This window comes from Armigeres subalbatus, chromosome 2 (genome assembly GCF_024139115.2).
Source record: "Armigeres subalbatus isolate Guangzhou_Male chromosome 2, GZ_Asu_2, whole genome shotgun sequence".
In the NCBI taxonomy this organism is placed as follows: Eukaryota; Metazoa; Arthropoda; class Insecta; order Diptera; family Culicidae; genus Armigeres; species Armigeres subalbatus.
The window spans coordinates 135,296,158-135,319,431 of NC_085140.1; the positions used below are offsets into that span (position 1 = coordinate 135,296,158).

A 23,274-nucleotide genomic window follows, 5' to 3' on the forward strand; every position below is an offset into this window, starting at 1 on the left:
TGATTCGGTATTCGGTCAACTTCGTGTTATCACCATGTGTTATCAGTGTATGTGCAATACAACGTTTAGGGGTGTCTATTTTGTTTTAGTGTTGTGTATAACAGTTTTGTGTGGATTAAGTGTTTAAAGTTTAGAAGATAAATTTAGTTTTTTAAGCTTCATATATCAGGGAGAAACATACCGGCCCCCTTGAACTAGTTTCAACGCCTATTTCACAAAGCTATCAATGTTACCTATTATAAATACACATGAACTTACAGCTAACATATAATTGTGCTTATAAACTATTTGAGGATCCCTCTTCGATGACGGTCTCTGATGGTAGTGGACATATTCTGCAAACGGGCCGCTTGTATACTCCACTAGCAGTCTTGACGGTCACTACACGAACGACTCCTTCTGCGCTGGGATGGACATCAGTGATTCTTGCTAAAGGCCAACACAACGGTGGCATGTTGTCTTCACGTAATACTACTAAAGTGCCGATGCGTATTGGGCTGGGTTGTTTATATTTGCTGGACGTTTGTAGCTCGGTCAAATAATCTCTGCTCCAACGATCCCAATATTTTGGAACATTTGCTGCTGTTGTTGATGGTGGTCTAAGCGGTTGGCTGGGGTAGTGATTAGATTGCGCTCGGGTATAGCATTCATCGGTGTGCCAATTAAGAAATGCGCTAGTGTGAGCGCGTTTAGATCTGTTGGATCATCAGAAAGTGGGGCTAATGGTCTCGAGTTCAGTGCTGCGGCTATTTGGACAAGTAGTGTGGAGAAATCTTCATAATAAAGCTGACGGGTTTCAATTTCCTTCTTAAGAGCGGTTTTCACAGAACGGACGGCTGCCTCCCAAAGAACCCCGAAATTCGGTGCTCTAGGGGGTATAAATTTCCACGTGATGCCTTGCAGGGACAGTTCGTTGCCGATACGTTCTTGACTGGACTTATCATTCAGGGTATGATACAAATCGTGCAATTCGTTCTTGGCACCGGCGAAATTTTTGGCGTTATCTGAATGAATTTCAGTTGGAATGCCATGGTGTCCTGAGAATCGACGAAGGGCTGAAAGAAAGCCGGCTGTGGACAAATCGCTCACGATCTCCAAATGTATGGCTTTGGTTGAAAAGCATATGAACACCGAAATGTATGATTTAGGCGCTGCTGCACGACGGTGCGGTGGTTTCAAATAAAATGGACCGCAATAGTCCACTCCTGTAATGGAGAAAGGCCTGCTTGGACGGACTCGCGTGCCCGGAAGCTGGCCTGTTGGTTGTTGTACCGGTGTGGGGTTTATGCGGAAGCAGCGGTAGCACTTTCGTAGAACGCAGTCGACTACGCGTTTTCCATGAATAGGCCAGAATTCTTGCCTCATTGTGGAGAGTGTTAACTGGCGTCCTCCATGAATTGTTTGCCGATGATAATAGTCGACGAGCAACTTTGTTAAGGGATGCATGCTTGGAAGAACTGCAGGATGCTTCATGCTATATTCCTGATTTGCATGACGTAAACGTCCTCCAACTCTAATCACCCTTGCTTTGTCGAGAAAAGGTGAGAGACGCCTAAGTGAAGACTTGCGATTGACATTCCGATGTTTCTCCAAATGTTCAAGCTCGATTTCAAAACTCTCAGCTTGGGCTAGTTTGACCAAGGCTAATTTAGCAGCAGAAATCTCTTCTACAGTCAAACACGGAGAGCGATTTCTTTGATCAGGAGCACGGCAATTGCGACCAAATCGAATGCAGTAAGCAACAATACGTAGAAGTGCCTCCAATTTTGACCGGATCGTGAAGATTTCGTTGAGTTCCGTTGACGTAGTTGTAATGTGTGTTACTAACTTTCTAGTCTCCATATCGACATCCGTGCAACTGATCTCCAGAGTTTGAGATGGCCAGGAATCCTCTGGGTTTCGTAGCCAAGATGGTCCATTTTTCCACAACAGGTTCTGAAGAAAATCGTTGACGGTCAATCCTCGGGATACCAAGTCAGCAGGGTTTTCCTTTCCAGCTATGTGTCGCCAACGATGACCTTGTGTTATAGTTTGAATGGTCGAGACTCGGTTGGCAACAAAGGTCTTCCAAGTATTTGGAGGAGCTTGAAGCCAGTGAAGCACAATTGTTGAGTCAGACCAAAATGTGGAGCGAACTTGGCCCAGGTCGATTGCCTTAATGACCTTAGAGTATAGAGTAGCTGCCTCCTTAGCAGCACACAACTCCAAACGTGGTAGAGTAAGCCTTTTCAATGGAGCTACACGGGATTTCGAAGACAGCATTTCGATATGTATATTTCCAGTGGCATCCATTGTACGAACGTACAAACAGGCTCCATAAGCTGATTCTGATGCATCTGCAAAACAGTGGATCTGAACATCGTTCCAAGAAGATATGAAGGCAAACCGCTGAACTCGTAGTTTCGACAAATTGTTTAATTCGTTGTAGAAAGCCGTCCACCTTTTCTCTAATTCCATTGGAACAGGAGAATCCCAACTAGTTTGCAATAAAGCAAGCTGCTGCATAATTATCTTCGCATAAACGACTATTGGCGATATTAATCCTAGAGGATCAAATAGCTTCGCAATGCACGAAAGAATTCGTCTCCTTGTCCACGCTACGCTGTCGACTGCAACCTCCATGTCGAATCTCAATTGATCAGATCTTGGCTCCCATGTTATTCCTAATGTTTTCACCTCTTCATCTGGATTCAAATCGAATGTAATCGACAGATGCGTTCCTAGCTGATCTGCAGGGACGTCCTTCAGTACCTCCGGACAATTCGAGCACCATTTCCTCAGTACAAAACCGCCTTTGGACATCAATTTCGTCAAATCTTCCCGCAATTGAGTTGCATTGCCAACACTGGATGCCCCGCCGATGTAGTCGTCTACGTAAAATACATGGATCAAAGCCGCACTAGCAACAGGAAATTCAGCCCCCTCGTCTGCTGCTAACTGATGCAACGCTCGAATGGAAAGAAATGATGATGGTGTTAATCCGTAGGTGACTGTAAGCAATTCGTATTCGCAAATAGGTTCATCGGCCGAAAATCTCCAAAGGATTCGTTGAAGGCTTGTATCATCCTGATGTACGCGAACTTGCCTGTACATTTTTTCCACGTCTCCTACCAATGCGATTTCATGCTTGCGGAAACGCACTAGAAGACTCAAAAGCTCGTCCTGGATTATCGGTCCTTTCAATAAAGCATCGTTCAAAGAATATCCGCTGTTTGTGCGCGCTGATCCGTCGAACACAACGCGCACTTTGGTCGTGCTGCTTGATGCCTTCAACACCGCATGGTGAGGCAGGTAAAGCACCTTCTGCGCTCCAGAACTTGCATTCTCCCTCAGTGTGTCTTCATTTGTTACCTTCTTCATGTGCCCAAGGTTAGCATACTCCTGCATGAAGGCATGATATTGAATTTTCATTTCCGTATCCCGTTCCAATCGTTTTTCCATTTTCAGAAATCGCTCCAACGCCATGTTCCTCGATTCCGCAATCATTCGTGCTTTGGTAAACGAACAACGTATCTACCGTCCTCCAAACGGCTATGAGTTTCCAAGAAATGTGTCTCGCAGTCTTGTTCCTGTTTAGACCACAGTGCGATTTCTAAATTATCCGGCGATGTTGCTAGACAACAGTTGATCGGTTGATTACCTCGTGCTGAATACCTTCCTGAAACTACCCAACCAAAGACTGTCTGTACCAAATTGGGAAGTCCTGGACCCAGAGAGACTCGCTTCATTTCACGTTCATAGAAAAATTGATAAAAATGTTCCGCACCGATCAAAAGATCGATCCGACTTGCATCGTTGAAATTTGGATCAGCCAAGGGTAAATGCTCTGGAATCTTCCATTGTGATGTTGATACAGTTGCAGCAGGCAGATTAGAAGTGACCCGTTGTAGTATTAAGAAATCCACACCCACCGAAAATTCTGCCACTCTAGAACTGATGATGGTGCTAACTGCATGTTTCGCCCTTGTTTCAGACTCACCAATTCCGCAAACTGGAACATTCACTGAACGTCGCTTCAGCTTCAAAATTTGACACATTCGCTCGCTCATTAAATTCGCTTGTGACCCATTGTCGAGTAAGGCCCTAGCTAATCGCTTGTTTCCGCTTTTATCCCGAATCACCAGTACTACAGTTGACAAGAAGACAGTAGAAGTTGCTCCTGATCTTCCTACATTATACGTCCCAACTGGCTCATCTTGCGCCACCTCGCAATTCTCCGATGGTTGTTCGTTAATTACGACGTTTGTTGTTGTTCCTTGATGCTCGGTTGTCCTAGTAGATGTCCCAGCCATCCCAATGATCCCAGCATTACTGTTACCTGGAGGAAATCCAGGGTGAATCAGCGAATGATGTTTCCTTCCACATGTGCGACAGTTGAAAGTAGACTTGCATTCCCGCACCCAATGTCCAGTCCGAAAACAATTGCTACATAAACGTTTGTTATTCACCAACTCCAATTTCTCTTTAAGACCCAGCTTAATGAACTTCGCACAACGAGCCATGTAGTGATTTTCCTGCAGCATGGGCAAGCTACCGATGAAGACATCCGTTCTCGTTCATTTCCTGTAGCAGCATGAACCATCTGTTTGAAGACCTTTCCTGTCGATTTTTGAGTTGATCTGTTTGGCTCTAATGCATTCGACGATACAGCTTCCAATACACGCGTCCTTTTCTCCAGAAATTTCACCAAATCCGCAAAACTTGGTTCTTCCAGCGACGCAGCATGATCCTCCCACAGTTGCAGCGATTGGCCATTCAGCTTCGAACACATCCAGTGCACGATCATCGCTCCCCAGGTGTCCGTCTTCTCTCCTAGCTGTTTGAGAATTTTCAAGCGTTGCTCAAACTCGTCCACCAAACCGTGAATTGCAGTCGATGATTCCTTTTCAATTTTTGGGTACTCCATTAGGGCTTGCAAATGTCGTTTCTTCAGGAGATATTCGTTGGAGTAACGTTTTGTGATTGTTTCTACGCTATCACATAGTTTCCGCTGGTGATCGTCAACGATTCGATCAATTTCGCCGCTTCACCTTTGAGCGCCGACTTCAAATAATGAAATTTTGAACGTCGCTAAGCTCCGCAGACTCGTGAATTAGAGATTCGTAAGTCGATTTGAAGGTCAGCCAACCTCGATAATCACCGTCAAAATCTGGCAATGAGATTTGAGGTAATCGAACTCCTGAATGAAAACCACCTGCGATGTTCCGCGTCGTTTCCAGCGGAGGTGGAGTTGCTACAGGTGGAGTGATTTTCATCAATAGCGCTGCTCGTAGCTCGTAATACTGATTCTCAAACTTTGTTGAAGCTTTGTTGATCTCCTCCTCGTTCTGCTCATCTTCGTCAATGTCAGCAATTTCTTCCTGAAGTTGTTCAAACGCAGCCATTTTCTCGTCCAATTTGTCCAGCCGACTCTGAACCTGCCCACTCTGATTTTCATGATTATACTTTTCAAGAAATTGTTCATGCCTTTTGAGTGATACAAACATGCGCTCCCGTTTCTTAATTTTCTCCTTCATCAAACGTTCAGTCATGTTGATAACCAGCTCAGGAACCCGGATCTGAGGCCTGTCCAAATTAGGCCTTGTATATTATAATGTTGCAGCTTCCGGTCCCAGAAAAATACCGCACACGAACTAATTCAGCTTTTCGAACTCAGCAGCACCCAGAAATAAATAAGATCATACGGAACCAAGAAGTACCGCCAACCAACGATTGTTCTATTGGACAGGAACTCACCTGAGGCCTGTCCAAGTTAGACCTTGTATTTAATAATAAAGCAGCTCCTTGTCTTGTCCAAAAATTCCACGCTTGCTGTGCTAGCTTAGCTCTCAAAAAATCCGAAACACCGAGAAATAAATAACCAAACGGAACCAGGAAGTACCTCCAACCAAAAGTGAGTCAATTGGACAGGTACTCACCTGAGGCCTGTCCAAAATAGACCTTGTATATAAAAATAACTGCTTCTGGTACCCCGTTTAGCTCCTTAGTGCGGTGGAGCCCTCGATTAGCGATATAAGATCCTCAGCAGGCAGCGAAAAAGTAATAAATACATAAGCGCACCAGTCACCAATATGATTTGTTTGGAAGGCCACTCACCTGTGGCCTACCGAGTATAGGCCTTGTATTTTTAAGTTTGCTCCTTCTTGTTCCACACCATACAATTAAGAGCCACCAGCGAGTAGTGGCAACAGCACCCACTCCGAGATTATCCTGATTGTGAAAGCCGTAGATCGTTTTCCGATGAATTTCCTCCTAGTATAAACCGTAGTAGCCACCGATCCAATTTGACAGTATCAGCTAATCCTTGCGAAACGCTTACGATATCGATCCAGCAACGTGTATAGAAGGAATAGGAAGAACCACGTAACACCTCAATGGCGAATTTAAAAATATTGGACAGACACTCACCTGAGGTCTGTCATCAATAGACCTTGTATTATTTCAAATTTCCGCCAACCGATATCCAAAAACTCCGCACGCTGTATGTCGCATAGAATCCCTTTCACTGTTGTTGATCGATGAATCGTCTAGCCAATAAATCCAACCGACTCGCATATGATGTGCAGCAACACAGCACCAATCCACTCGATATGTACGAAAAGAAAACAGAGAGAGCCAAGTAGCACCGACAAATAGAGCAAACAGATTGGAATGCCACTCACCTGTGGCCTTATTAGATAAGGCCTTGTATTTCTATTAATTAACGCCAGCCAGTGAGTGGGTATTACTGCTACAAGAGTGATCCTTTGACTCTATCGTCTGATGAGCTTCCAGTGGACTTGGGTGGTTGTTTGCCTGAGTGCAGTCCCGACGGGTGAAATATTTCCTATCCAATGGCTTGGATCTCCGACTGACAGCAAAATGACGAATCCTGAGGCACAATACCCGCCAAACTCCGAACAAAGGGATCCTGTACAATGGCTCCTTGCTCAACCACAGATCCTGGTCACGGCACCATACAATGTTCCGGCTTGATTCGTTGGGTTGAGCAAAACTGACCTTCGAGTTAGTTAGCGTATCCGAATATGCAGATCCTTGCCGTATCCTTTCTTTCCCGTCCACTTCAATTCCTTCCAATTCACCAATCCACTAATCCTTCCTTTTAATACACTAATCCACCATACATCACCCACATATCCTTTTTAACAGTCCTTTCTTCCTTCAGTTATGCAAATTAGATACGATTTACATTAGCAGAACAAACTTATATGCATACACTTTATTGAGAACAGCGAATTTGGTGGTAGATATAATTGCACTTTATATTACTTTAAGTTTTATGATAACGCGCGCGCGTGGTTGGTACGACCTTTATTGAGAGCTATCGAGTGGCTACTGACTGGCCGGTAGGTTTATAATTTTGTTCTCCTGTCTATTGCTAGGTATATATATAATCGTGATTCGGTCAACTTCGTGTTATCACTATGTGTTATCAATGTATGTGCAGTACAACGTTTAGGGGTGTCTATTTTGTTTTAGTGTTGTGTATAACAGTTTTGTGTGGACTAAGTGTTTAAAGTTTAGAAGATAAATTTAGTTTTTTAAGCTTCATATATCAGGGAGAAACAGGCTTTACTATCTTGCTTATCTGTGGTAAGCTGGAAATGATTGAGTTTGTGGGGAGGATTGACAAACGATTAACAAAATCAACCAAAATACATATAAAAATCCGTTCCCAGAAATGAGAAAGTAATTCATGATTCCATGAATCCGTCGTGTTTTCATGCTATGAAAATACACCATGAATATAAATCATGATTTCATGATATATTTTCGCGTAACGCAACCATTGCGTTACAATTTGGTTGTTTAGATCGACAGAAAAAAAAAATAAGTTCAACTGGGGATTTGAACTCGAGTACACTGAGCGAGAGTCCGGCGTGCTACCTCTCAGTCGTTCTTACTAGGGCTGTGCACAATGGAGGTTTATCGATATCGACGATATTCATTTGGTAATACAGTCAAACCTCCATGAGTCGATGTTCCATGACTCGATATCGACTCATGGAAGCAAATTATGCCATATTAAAAAAATATTTTCTGGGCTACTCTGATGGTCCCTCCAAACAGCTTCCCAAGGATTTCCTATTCCACATCTCGATATTTCCATGAGTCGATGGTCCCTTATCCAATATCGACTCATGGAGGTTTGACTGTATATCGGTATCGGCGATATATCGGGTTTGAAAATATCGTATATCGGATCGTTTTTACCCGAGTTTGTCTACTATCGATTTTATCACGTTTCTAACTCCAATTTGTCACTCCAAAACCATTTGAAAATTTTAGTCGCTCTTATTCATCTTGCTAAAACACCGCAAACGACAATACTTTTCATGAAATAACTTTCACCGCCTGTGGTTTATTATGAATGATTTTAGATTTCCTGTCGAGGGTTTTGTAAGCTTTATCGTTCATGCGTTTTGCCTTTCATCTTAGTGGGTACTGATGCGCCCAATTTCTCAACACCAGACACAATGGACATTTAAAAAATGTGATTGGCTTGCTACATATGTTTTAAAGGATGTAGTCAGTGAGCCAGTGTATGTAGTTGATTTAATTGGGCATCATCATTACATCGATTACAAAAATTTATCGATATCGGCGATATCTGAGTTCAATGATATCGGATATCGTATCGATGAATTTCATCCGATAATATCGATATTGTCGATATTTGCACAGCCCTAGTTCTTACTTCTTGGGAATGAAGTGTTCGAAATATAACCGGTTATGCATACTGTCGACTGATGAGGATTGCCTACTACCGTGAATAATGTCCCTGAAATCATGAATTATAATCATGGTTTCATGAACTGACCTGATTCATGATTTCATGATTTTTAGTGGCGCGTTATTTTTTTAATTGACAACCTTATTTGCTCTATTATTTACTGTGTTTTTTCCTCCTGAAGATGTTTTTTAGTGGCCACGCAAAATTAGAACAACTTCTCCCAATAATTATTAATTTTTCACAGCACAAATCCATAAATATGCTAAATAATCTTCACTGAAAAAAATGCCATCATTCCACCACAATTTCAGGATATTTGGATTTTGAGTTGTTGCCTCAATTCGAGGAGACTTTATGCCTCATTAGGCATCCATATAAAAATTTGTCTAAAAAATTCAAGAAAATATATATTTATTGAGTAGATATCATAGAAAGGCGATCAAGTCTCCCCAATCTTGAAGATTGCATGCGTTGTCAAATTCCATAGCAAAAATCGTTCATGAATACACACAGAAAGTCGGAAAATCTGCATATTTTGGAGTAAAAATATTTAAAAGTTTAGAGAGCATGGTCCTCATTACAAGCAAGAGGTCGAGCGTTCAATCCCAGGCTCGTTGTACATGAATCTTCATAATTTTTGTATCGTTTTGTACCAAAACGATCCTACTGTTTTTCCTGTCTCACTAAAAATTCCAAAAACATCTATGAAACCTATGATAAATCGTAGAGTTCTCTGCATCTTTCTTAAGTAGGTGTTCAGCTAATCCAATGATCGTAATTTTCACTCATTCTCACGAGAAGAGAATGCTCATTCACGCAGATTTTCGCCGAGAAATTCGCGCAGTCGAAGCAAATTCTGCTCTTTCCTCCTATGGGAAATCCCATTGCTATCTGTCAGAGTTTGAGTGAAACATGGCCGTTATCTCCTCCTCTCTGGTGCTCTACTGTAAAAACCCATAAAGAACTGTCATTGTTTGTGTGAAGAATTTTGCTTCGACTTCGAGAATAATTTTCAGGAAAAAAAACAGGTTTGTCCTTATCACGGAATCCAATTTTCGAAGTACTGTCAGTCTTATAATTTTACGCATGCTGCGACGCAGCCAATCTGAAATTATAAAAATGACAGTTGGGCGTTGTGGTGTGCCCTTGAAAACGCGAGTGCTTTCAAATTTTGATTTCGTGAGGAGTGTCCTTAAGAGTGATAATCATATTTCGCTCACTTCCACTGGCATAAAAGTTTGATCTGCTTAACGACTACTCATAGTTTTGAGTTGTCTTGCTTTTTACTGATTTTGATTAAATTTTCCGTGGAGTTAAAAGAGAGGGCAATAATTTTACTTAGTCTCTAAGTAGATAAAAGTTAGCAAGTACGATTTTCGTTTATCTTCTGAGTTCGTTCTAAGAGAAAAGAGTGGTGAGTGAAAGGTGTTTTCCGCCACAAATTACGAAAAAATAAATTCTCCTTCGACCCAAAAACGCTTGATTTCGTCTCATCGAACTTGCAATTGAAATTGGAAGTCACTATTTGGTCACTTTTTCTGCAACTGAAAGTCACTATTTGGTCCCTTTTTTCGTCAGCTTTGGTCACTAAAGTCACTATTTTGAGTGGCTTCGGTCGCTACCAGCCTTGCAGCAGGAAGATCGAGACAGTGAAGAAACGGAGCAACTGTACCGCGCTAATAACACACGAAAGTTCTATGAGAAGTTAAACCGTTCACGTAAGGGCCACGTGCCACAGCCTGATATGTGTAAGGACATAAACGGGAACCTTCTTACGAACGAGCGTGAGGTGATCCAAAGGTGGTGGCAGCACTACGAAGAACACCTGAATGGCGATGTGGCAGACGAAGATGGCGGTATGGTGATGGACCTGGGAGAACGCGCGCAGGACATAATTCTACTGGCTCCGGATCTCCAGGAAATCCAGGAGGAGATTGGCCGGCTGAAGAACAACAAAGCCCCTGGGGTTGACCAACTACCACGAGAGCTATTTAAACACGGTGGTGAGGCACTGGCTAGAGCGCTGCACTGGGTCATTACCAAGATTTGGGAGGAGGAAGTTTTGCCGCAGGAGTGGATGGAAGGTGTCGTGTGTCCCATCTACAAAAAGGGCGATAAGCTGGATTGTAGCAACTACCGCGCAATCACATTGCTGAACGCCGCCTACAAGGTACTCTCCCAAATTTTATGCCGTCGACTAGCACCCAGTGTTGGTAAAAACTCAAAATCTCAAAACTCATGGATGATTCAAATCAAGCGTGAGTTTAAACGCACCCAACTCAGCACCTAAAAACTCATGGATGAGTTTAATCATCCATTTGAATCATCGTAGGTTTTCTTTTGTTCTCCTTCGTTAAAAACAGTAAATTGACGTTTGTCGCATAAAATATTAGACACTCTTTTATGTATAAGCAATAAATTTCCCCAAAGTGATTTCAAATGCGATTTTAAACCAAAATGATTTTTTGGCAAATGAGTGAAATGATGCGTTTTAGCATGAAAAATTCAAGCGTGATGCATTCCATTAAAATCGCAGACGATTTCGTTCGCACGGGAGCGCTCGTTGATTGAGATTTATGAGTGATTTTACCAACACTGCTAGCACCAACTGCAAGGGAGTTCGTGGGGCAGTACCAGGCAGGTTTTATGGGCGAACGCTCCACCACGGACCAGGTGTTCGCCATTCGCCAAGTACTGCAGAAATGCCGCGAATACAACGTGCCCACACATCATCTATTCATCGACTTCAAAGCCGCATATGATACAATCGATCGGGACCAGCTATGGCAGCTAATGCACGAACACGGTTTTCCGGATAAACTGACACGGTTGATCAAAGCGACGATGGATCGGGTGATGTGCGTAGTTCGAGTTTCAGGGGCATTCTCGAGTCCCTTCGAAACCCGCAGAGGGTTACGGCAAGGTGATGGTCTTTCGTGTTTGCTATTCAACATCGCTTTGGAAGGTACGAAGAGCAGGGATTAACACGAGTGGTACAATTTTCAATAAGTCCGTCCAGCTATTTGGTTTTCGCTGACGACATAGATATTATGGCACGTAACTTTGAGAAGATGGAGGAAGCCTACATCAGACTGAAGAGGGAAGCTAAGCGGATCGGACTAGTCATCAACACGTCGAAGACGAAGTACATGATAGGCAGAGGTTCAAGAGAAGACAATGTGAGCCACCCACCGCGAGTTTGCATCGGTGGTGACGAAATCGAGGTGGTAGAAGAATTTGTGTACTTGGGCTCACTGGTGACTGCCGAAAATGACACCAGCAGAGAAATTCGGAGACGCATAGTGGCTGGAAATCGTACGTACTTTGGACTCCGCAAGACGCTTCGATCGAATAGAGTTCCCCGCCGTACCAAACTGACAATCTACAAAACGCTAATTAGACCGGTAGTCCTTTACGGACACGAGACCTGGACGATGCTCGTGGAGAACCAACGCGCACTTGGAGTTTTCGAAAGGAAAGTGCTGCGTACCATCTATGGTGGGGTGCAGATGGCGGACGGTACGTGGAAGAGGCGAATGAACCACGAATTGCATCAGCTGTTGGGAGAACCATTCATCGTTCACACCGCGAAAATCGGACGACTGCGATGGGCCGGGCACGTAGCCAGAATGTCGGACAGTAACCCGGTGAAAATGGTTCTCGACAACGATCCGACGGGCACAAGAAGGCGAGGTGCGCAGCGGGCAAGGTGGATCGATCAGGTGGAAGATGACTTGCGGACCCTCCGTAGACTGCGTGGCTGGCGACGTGTAGCCATGGACCGAGCCGAATGGAGAAGACTCTTATATACCGCACAGGCCACTTCGGCCTTAGTCTGAATAAATAATAATAATAATAATAATAATCCCAAAAAACCTCCCGTGGCACCTATGAGAGGTCGTAGAGTTCTCTGCATCTTTCTTAAGTAGGTGTCCAATTAACCATCCTTCCTCTTCCTCAGCATTCGCAAGGACGTGGCCAGGACAGATCTCGACTATTGGTGGGTACATTTCTTCCATCTAAGAGATAGTGATTAGTCCCAAATCAATATCTGTGGTAACGTATGAAAGTGATGCTACTCTCATACAATAGTCTTGGCTTGTACCACCTACGAATTTGTGCGAATTGCTCAATGCTAATGCTAATGATAAATAACATCTATACAAAAAAATGAAACTTAGACAATATGGTAATTTTTTCTGGAATCTTCTCTAACAGGATAATTGTCCTGGCGTGAGAGTGGCCACCTCAAACCATGCATTCAACATCCATGTCACAATGTTTGGTTCCATGATCCTACTTTTGGCAGTAAGGTTTTTTCCCCATGTCTGCCTAGATTCCCACGCACTGGGTCTTTTCCAAGGTAACAGGACTTTTTTCAAAACCTTTTATATGTTCTTTTATGCAAGTTTTATTGAAATGGAAGCTGTGAGTCGGGTGAGGTTTGCCTCGCGCATGATTTGAATCGTGGATGAGATTTGAGAAATTGAGTTTTTACCAACACTGGCTCCTCTCCGGAAGTGCAAATCTTATTAAGCGTCTGTTCTTCATGTAAGAAGCGGCTGATCATCGTCCGAGTGCCAGCGAGGGACTCAAAGTGAAACTGTGCACCATGGTCCACCGGAAATGGAGGAATGGTCCTCCGGAAATTTAGGGGGTTTGTTGTCAGGCCCTCCAAGCCAGCCTTTAAAAAAACCTACGCAACGAATAATCAGTACGGGAGAGTACGAACCGGAAAGGGTCATTTGGCCGAATAGGTCGTTTTGCTGAAAGGGTCATTAGGCCGAAAGGCTAATTTGGCCGAAAGGGTCATTTGGCCGAAAGTGTCATTTTGCTGAAAGGGTTATTTGGTCGAAAGGGTCATTGGGCCGAAAAGGTCGTTTGACCGAAATGGTAATTTGGCCGAAATGGTATTTTAGCCGAATAGGACATTTGGCCGAATAAGACTTTTGGCCGTACAGGTCATTTGAAATGTGAGAAATTAAGAATTTTGCTTTGGCCTATCCGGCCAAATTACCTATTAGCACAAAGGTCCTATGTGTGTGTGTTTACAATCTAACTCCCACTGTCTGGCAGTGGCATTATGGATAGAATATTCGTGCAACAATTTTATTTATATAATTGCAAGAATCTTAGATCCGGGAGCTAGAAGGTGATAGCTCTATTGCAACTCCTATAGCCCATTTCAAGAACGCATGCATTCCGAAGCTATATTCGTGTACAATAAGCCCCGCATGATTACACCCACATATCATAATGATATCTGAAGTGTATTCACACTTCCTGAATCAAAATTTAATCTATTTGATTCTGGCGTGTATTTAGTGATAGAAAGCATTATTTTTGAATCACAATTTTACAATAAAGCTTACCATATTTTCCCTACCATCCTTACGCTGACCTGCACTGATGGTTTCACTTTCTTTTTAATTTATTCGCCCGCACCACAGAATATGATGTTTCGATAATCACGCGAACGTTCTACATCCAACAACGTTTTTATTTCAACCGCACAAACTATCCCGCGCGAACTATCTGTTCGTGTAGCACGACAACACGACTGATTGGTTTCTGCACAGCACATCAAAATCGGTCCGCGTGAACTTCACTTGAAATCTAGCGATTTTATGCGTAAAAAAATCACTTTAGCCGAATCACTGTTGGAACGTAAAACACTAAAAAAACTATCACTTTCCTGATACCTTACACTAAACTTTATTTCTTCAAGCCCTTTTCCAACCGAATTGAAAAAAATATCAACAAAAAATTAGACAGCTAAAAATGAAAAACCCTTTTAGGACAAAGGTCCTATTCAGCCAAATGACACCTGCTGGAATATAGTTAAAGCAGCCATTAACAACGCAGCGGAGAACAACGTCGGGTATATGAGACGAGGTCGACGGAACGATTGGTTCGACGAAGAGTGCAGACAGATTCTGGAGAAGAAGGACGCAGCACGGGCAGTCGCACTGCAGCAAGGTACCCGGAAGAACGTGGAACGTTATATGTAGACGGAAGCGGAAATAGCAGACCCGCCTTTTTCAGTAGAAGAAACGCCGCCTGGAAGAAGCGGAGTGCGAGGAGATGGAACAGCTGTGCCGTTCTCGAGAAACACGCAAGTTCTATCAGAAGCTCAACGCATCCCGCAAAGGCTTCGTGCTGCGAGCCGAAATGTGCAGGGCTAAGGAAGGGAGCATCTTGACGGACGAACGTGTGGTGATCGAAAGGTGGAAGCAGCACTACGAGGAACATTTAAATGGTGCTGAGGGCACAGGCAGTGAAATTCAAGGCAGCGGAGGAGATGACTACGTCAGTTCAGCGGACGATGGAAGCCAAACAGCCCCCTTCTTGAGGGAAGTTAAGGATGCCATCCCACAGCTCAAGACCAATAACGCAGCTGGTAAGGATGGTATCGGAGCTGTACTTATCAAGATGGGCCCGGAAAAGGTGGCCACTTGGATGCACAAATTGATAGTCAGAATCTGGGAAACTGAACAGCTACCGGAGGAGTGGAAGGAAGGGGTTATATGCCTCATCTACAAGAAAGGCGACAAGCTGGAGTGTGAGATCTTTTGAGCGATCACCATCCTTAATGCCGCCTACAAAGTGATATCCCAGATGATCTTACGTCGTCTGTCACCATTAGTGAATGAGTTCGTGGGAAGTTATTAAGCCGGCTTCGTTGACAGCCGCTCGACAACGGACCAGATCTTTACTGTACGGCAAATCCTTCAAAAATGCCAAAGAACCATCTGTTAGCACCATTTGTTGGATTACATACAACGTTGTTCAAAATGTTAAATCACTGCATTGACATCATAGAAGCAAAATTGTATACGATTTAATCTTTATATTTTGGAGTTAATTTTTGTTTTTCAACGCTCAAAACTATCGCCTTTCTGAGCACCTAGATGTAAGGAAAGGACAAAAACGTATTATGCTGCGCATATTGAATTTTGAAACGTGCTGGATTACGTTTCTGCCATCATTAGCATACGCTGCTCGAGTGTAAGAGGAGCGGCACGAAAAGGATACACTTGGACGTGGATGATTTTGTGTGCAGTCTAACAAACGAGTCCTTCATCCCTGCTGTGGTCGGACGTCTTAGAATATGTTTCCGAACCGGCACGCTACAATTGAATAGCAACACACAGATATATGGCCAGATAGGAGCCGACAAGATGCACATCTCCGAGCGAAATTCGAGCTTGTATGGATCACATTGGCTACGTTTTCTTATGCATGCTCGTTTAGGTATGTCTACCCGATTCATAGTAATATTGCAAGCACATGCACTAACGAAGCACAAACTTCAGCTGGGTCAATGGTGAATAGCTTCGGAAACTCTTACTAGGCGCAATATGAGAGGCACGTATATGAAAGATAGTGCACAAGGATTGAATCTAATGAATTCTATACTAATAAACAACTCGTTGCCTTTTCGTAATGTAAACCCTGTATCGAGCCAAGCTGCTACATGAAATGGATTTTGCTTCGTCAATTTAGGAATGAGGATTTCTATACTCCTCACCCCCATAATCGTTTGCATTCAATAAAACAAACATTTTTTTCACTTTATTTTGTTTTTAGGAGATAAATTACTCATTCAAACGAATTCTTATTCATTATCCATATATTTTCTAACTGAAACTTCATTTTGTTGAAAGTTATTCATTGACAAAACAAAAATGTATTGCTTTAAAAATATTAAGGTTACCCTAAACACAGACGCCGCGACTGTTGATTGCCGATTCTATTGCTAGGGCGTTGCAATGTTCCATTTACGTTTTCATATCCACGGCGACAGAATCGCAGTCGCTAACCGACGGTGACAGTCGCGTCGCTTGTTTTTGGGGGAACCTTAATACTGTTAGAGTATTGCCATGGAAGCCCTCATGGCCTCTATCTCTCTGTGTGTACATGTTTTTGAGGTGTTAAATTCTCAAACAACGTGCTCTATATACCATGCGTCTCCATTCAATTAATAAGTATGCATTTTTGAGTATTAACTCGTTTTAAATTTATGTATTTCAATAATAAATATGTGTCTGAGCTGAGCTAAGCTATTATTTATTTTCCTGTGAAACAGCCTGTTAAAAACCTTTTCTTGATAATATCCTTTTTGGAAGTTAAAACTAATGATGAACCGTCAAAAGATGCAGCCTCATTCGGCCTCGATCTTGTCCTCACTCTCGAACATACACACGCAACCCATAAGTGAAAGATTATCAATGTTCGCTATACGTGTAATCGTAAGCCCACTGCGAGATACGGCTAAAGTTGCGGCGCTTATTTGTTCTGATTTGGATCGAAAAAGTTTATCCTTTCCTTGCCCTCGTGTCCGGGGACCCGCTACCGGGAAATCCTCATTTTGTACAAATCCTGGCGCGTAAAAGGCTTCCCGTCCGTCGCGGTAGGCATCCTTTTCAAAACGGTCGAACGCAGAGAATACTATATAAAAGGGCACATAAATTATAACGTGATACATAATTTATGCGGTGGCAGTATCATGAAAGAAATCGATTGCTAACATTGTGCTTTGTGAGAGCAATGGTGGCGTGGCGTGTATTAAATTTCAATGCTGCCTGTAGAGTCTTGGGTGGTAGATAAAAGCGTTGTAGAAGTTATAATGGGTCAATTGATATTACCCGCAGTTCAATTAGGTTTTGGTTTTGATCAAGTTCGTTACATAAATCGTCGGTTTTCTTCCAATCGTTAAGTGATTTGTGTGTTTCAGCAGCGACCAAGATAATTGATATATTGCATACTTTGAGGATAATCAAAATTTCTCAAGAGACGAGCCAGAGCTGAAATTCTCTCTAATAAAGTTTATGAAAAAACAGTTTCTCAAACCTTCCTAAGACTTTACTAAAAATAGGGCCAATGAAACAATTGGCACGGCAAATGCTGGGTAAAGCGTACCATTGGTACTTCGCGTACCTGAAGGAATAAAATAGATCTCATTTTGCGGTCCTTTGCCTCTTACCCAGCAACTCCTATCCCTACCTCCTCGTGGAGCTGGCCGGGATACGAGCAACTTTAGGGAAGATCGGGTAACCAACCCCGGTGGGAATTATGGTCGTTTGCTGACAGGGAAGGAGGGATTTGCTCCTCTCCGGAGGTGCACATCTGATCGAGCGTCTGTTCTCCATGTTATGAGCGGCTCGAAACAGCGTCTGTTCCCCATTTTAGGGGCGGCTGATAATCGTCCGAGTGCCAGCGAGGGACTCCAAACTAAACTGTGCACACCATGTTGAATCGTGTCAGCATCGAGAAGGCAGCCCCTTCAACGCGATGTAGGTAGCGTAAGGTAGCCTACCGAAGATTCTACAGTTACCAAGAAAGGCAAAAGTAGAGCAAACGGATTGATTCAACGGCAACAGACCCGGCAACGAATAAAGGACAATGATTGGAAAGTCGGATCTTGGAACGTGAGAGCTTGGAATGAACCCGCACGTGTTGGGCTCTTGGCTCGTGAGCTGCAGAAGGTCGGCGTGAGTTTGGCAGAACGTGAATTCCGGGCGGTGGATCCCATAGTGAACACTTCATTTAAGTATCACATCTATTATAGCGGCGGTGACAGAGCAGAACGAGGAGTTGGCTTCATGGTGATCGGGAGGCAGATGAAACGTGTTGTCTGGCGGAAGCGGTAAGCGACCGCATATGCGTGTTGAGAATGAAGGGCAAATTCTTCAACTACAGCCTGATCAGCATCTATGCCCCAACGAACGATAAGCCTGATGACGTGAGGGATGAGTTCTAAGAGAGCCTCTCTTCTAAGAGAGAGATAAGGCTCACGGAGAGTGTCCAACACACGATGTAAAGATTGTCATCGGAGATGCAAATGCGCAGATCGAAAGAGAAAGTTTCTTTCGCCCTGTCATTGGTATGGAAAGCCTTCATTCCGCTACCAACGATAATGGCCTGCGACTTGTAACCTTTGCTGCTGCTAGAGGGATGGCAATCTTCGCAAACTTCGCAAGTAAGAATATCCGCAAACACACCACCTGGCAACATCCGAGTGGAGACACTTGCTCACAGATATACCACGTGCTAGTCGACGGACGACATTTCTCGGATGTTGTAGATGTAAGTGTAGAATTAAGGTATAACATGATAATAAGAGAAAGCTATATGTAAAACAAACAAAAAAACAGTTGAAATAAAATTAATGAAGTAAAACAAAAAAAAAACGTTAATTTCTTTCGATCTCTCGAAAACGCGCTGTTTCACAAAATTTCTCAGCAGTTAGAGATTTCACTTCAGCACTCCTTAGAAAAACATGCCGTAACCAGAAAAAAATGAGTGAAAAAAATCATGAAGTCAGTGGACTTACAATTCCCCTTTATTGTTTGGAATTGAATTGGAAAAGCATGGCCTGCTGCCACCCGAACATTTGATTCCAGGGATGACTCACATTTCCCCGCCATGCAACATGGAAAAGCATGGCTTACTATCATCCGAAAAATTGAAATTTCTAGAGACGCGTCACATTTCCCCTTTATGCAACATGCAAAAGCATGGCCTACTGTAACTGGAAATTTTGAAATCACGAAGATGACTCACATTTCCCCTTCATGCAACAAGGAAAAGCATAGCCGCCTAATGCTACTAGTAAATTTGAAATTTCCAGAGGCAACTCACATTTCCCCTTCATGCAACTTGGAAAAGCATGGCCTACTGCCACCCGAAAATTTGAAATTATAGAGTCAAGTTGGCATCTCCCCTCTGAACAGAATACTATAAAAGAAGAGTTCTTCAACGGAAAAGACTCATTCCATCATCGAACGCTGAAACGGAGACTACTACGAAATTATATCGGTCAGCATCAGAAGGAAGAATAAACCCCGTGAGCAAGCCCAACCACCGACCGCGCCACCCGGTTCCATAATTTGGAATTGGTAAGCGCGTCGGCATAGCTGCCGAAGGAAGGAGGAACCACATAAGCAAGCCCAACCACTTATCGCGCCACCCGCTTCCATAATTTGGATTTGGTAAGCGCGTCGGCACAATTGAAGGAACAGGGAATCCTGTGAGCGAGCCCAACCACCCGTACGATTTTAGTATGGACGAAGATCACCTTTCAGGTCCGAATATTGACTCGGATCACACCTTATAGCTGCAAAAATTCGGGCGCGACTTTCCAGCGTCGCGAATTCACGAAACAACAGAACGATGCGTTTCAATATCCAACGCTTGTCAGTCGAAGGAGTTGCTGAACAGTACCACCAGAAGCTGGACGAGCGGATAGGAGATGCCACCCCATCTGGCAACGTCAACAGATTGTGGGAACATATCCGAAGCTGTGACTACAACAGCGCAGGAAGTGTTGGGCACTGCACAGCTTCTTTTCTTCTTCTTCTTATTGGCATTATATCCCCACTGGGACATTGCCGCCTCGCTGCTTAGTATTCATTTAGCACTTCCACAGTTGTTAACCGCGAGGTTTCTAAGCCAAGTTAACATTTTTGCATTCGTACATCAAGAGGCTAACACGATGATACTTTTATGCCCAGGGAAGTCGAGACAATTTTCAAGCCGAAAATTATCTAGACCGGCACTGGGAATCGAACCCAGCCACCCTCAGCATGGTCTTGCTTTATAGCCGTGCATTTTACCGCTAGGCTAAGGAGGGCCCCTAGGAAACTGCACAGCGACGCCAACTAAATGGTTGGTTTGATGAGGAGTGTCAGCGAGTGACGGACGAGAAAAATGTTGCTAGGAGTCGAATGCTAGTGGCTCCTACCCGTTCCAACAGAGAGCGGTACAGTGTAGCAAGCGCAGAAAAGAAACGAATCCATCGCAGAAAAAAAGCAACACGAAGAGAGTGTGATAGCTGAAGCGCAGGAGAACATGGATAGAAACAATATGCGAAAGTTTTACGCAACTGTCAATGGCGCGCGGCATAAGATTGCGCCAGTGACCGCCGTGTGCAATGACCGAGAAGGCAATTTGCTGACAAACAAGACTATGGTCGCCGCCAGGTTGAAGGAGCACTTCGAAGATTTGTTGAACGGTAAAAATGGAGGTCTATAAAGGAGCAGAATAGACATAGTCGGCGACGGTCAAGCTGGGGAACCACCAACGCTGGACGAGGCAAAGAAGGCTCTAAACGAGCTGAAAACAGTAAAGCTGCTGGAAAGGACGAGATCCCGGTCGAGCTTCTCAAACACGGAAGTGAGCAGCTGCATCAATCAATCCACCACACTATCCAGAAAATATGGGAGGATGAAGAACTGCCGGCCGGATGGCCTCATATGCCCAATCTATGAGAAAGGGCACAGACCAGAGTGTGTCAATTACAGAGGGATCACCCTTCTGAACTCGGCGTACAAAATCCTTTCGCGTATCCTGTTTAACAGGCTGAGACTGCTTGAATAGTCATTCGTCGGCGAATACCAGGCAGGTTTTCGTGAGAGTCGATCAACGACGGATCAGATGTTTAGCCTGTGGATGATCCTTGATAAATTTCGGGAGTACAACTTGCAGACTCACCATCTGTTCAATGATTTCAAAGCAGCGTACGATTCAGTGAAAAGAAATGGGCTGTGGCAGATAATGTCCGAACATGGTTTTCCGGCGAAACTGATTAGACTGATACGTGCAACGCTGGATGGCTCGGAGTCAAGTATTCGGATTGCAAACGAAGTGTCAACCTCGTTTGTGACCTTGGACGGACTGAAGCAGGGTGATGCACTTTCGAATTTATTGTTCAACATTGCAATCGAGGGCGCTATGAGGAGATCTGGCGTGCAGAGGAACGGCACTATGTACTCTACCAAAACAAAGTACATGGTGGCAGGTAGAGATAGAGGAAGACCTAGTGGTGTTGGTGCTGAGGTAGTGATTGATAGGGATGTGTTTGGAGTTGTTGAAGAATTTGTTAACCTTGGAACGCTTGTGACATGTGACAATGACTTTTCCCGTGAATTGAAAAGGCGTATTGCTGGCACGAATATGGACGAATATGGCGCGCATGGACGTTAAAAGAGGCGGACCGGAGAGCTTTCGGGGTTTTCGAGCGAAAAGTGCTGCGTACAATACTTGGAGGGAAACTAGAAAATGGTGTGTGGCGCAGACGCATGAATTATGAGCTGTATCAAGTATACAAAGAAGAAAATATTTTGAATCGTATAAAATACGAGAGACTTCAGTGGGCTGGTCACTTAGTGCGAATGTCGGAAGAAAGAATCGCGAAAACAATATTCAACAGAGAACCGGATAAAAGCCGGCAACTTCGTGGAAGGCCACGAACACGCTGGCTGCACGTGGTGGAATCGGACCTGGGGACCCTTAACGTTCGGGGAATCTAGAGGAACATCGCCCAAGACTGACGATTATTGAGCTCTACAATACGCCAGGTATAGGTGTATCGACGCTGTTGCCAACCATTTATCCGGGTAGATAATTATCAAAATGTTGGGATCAGAGTATTTTATGGTTCCATCGGGGTTGACCGAATTTTGTGTGGGCTGTTTGGCCGATTTGGCCCAATCGACACAAATTTCAACCGGTTCCCCAATAAAAACAGCATTGCAAGGAGACGACATAAAATCAAACGTAAAAATAATCTGGCAGAGGAAAAGAAAATAACGATTAGTAGTAGTAGTAGAAGTAGTGGCAAAAAGTTCACTAAAAATGTTATAAAAGATTAAAAAGTAAAGAGTTGGGATTATTTTTACGCGCCTGAATATTAGAAAATTATAAACACTATCTTTTCCCACTTCTTAAAACACTGTCCACTAATTCAATAAACTCGGTAAGCCCTGCCCTGGGGTTGGTTGACCGAATTTTTCCGCCGCATTTGTTTGCTTACCATGGGGCATCGAAATCCGTACTCTTAAGCACCTTAGTATATGAAAAAATCATTAGAAAACGGAAATCGAATGTAAATAAAACGTTTGTCATTAACACAGGCGCATGAAGGCTTCTACTTTTGAAGTGTTTCACATTTACTCATTAAAAACTCCGAAAAACATGACAAAATATAAATTAAATCAACTACTCCTGACTCGAAATCCGTCCACCGTGGACGGATTTCGAATCAAAGGATCAAAATCCGTACAGCTATTTCTTCACTAAATATTTAAATTGAAACAGTCTGATTGACTAAACTACCATTGTAAATAGTTCGATACGCACCTTGAGAAGCGATCCCTTCCATTTGTATTCCGCTTATCTTATGTAATGATTTGCAATTAGTAATTAAAACACAGTTACTTTTGGTGCAATTATGCTCTACCCGAAAACAAAATGGCGGCACAAACTCCGCGTTTTGTGGGTAGAGATTTGTTTTTGATTTTTGTTACTTTAAATTCAAAGCCTTTTTTAAAATTCTATGCCCTAGAAGCTTAGTGTCAAGTATCTGAACAGGATAAGATTAAATATTCCTACATTAATTACCTTTAACCTCCTTTAATTTATTGATATCTCATGAAGTGGACGGATTTCGGTGCTGTACGGATTTCGGTCCCGCACGGTATAACTTTTTCCTGAATTTATTTTTTATTGATTGATTGAAAAAAGCTTGGCCAATCAGC

The 23,274-nt window shown here is 43.4% G+C and overlaps 1 protein-coding gene across 1 annotated transcript; it reads right to left on the reverse strand.

The window, feature by feature from the left end:
* Positions 1-534: 534 nt before the first annotated feature.
* On the reverse strand, positions 535-3,465 carry LOC134209258 (uncharacterized). The gene has a single exon (XM_062685239.1). The coding sequence runs from the start codon at positions 3,463-3,465 to the stop codon at positions 535-537; it is 2,931 nt and encodes a 976-aa protein (XP_062541223.1).
* Positions 3,466-23,274: the final 19,809 nt, after the last annotated feature.

What these genes read in the sequence shown, in the direction of transcription:
- LOC134209258 (XM_062685239.1), bottom strand. Translation starts at nt 3,465, where the DNA reads ATGGCGTTGGAGCGATTTCTGAAAATGGAAAAACGATTGGAACGGGAT.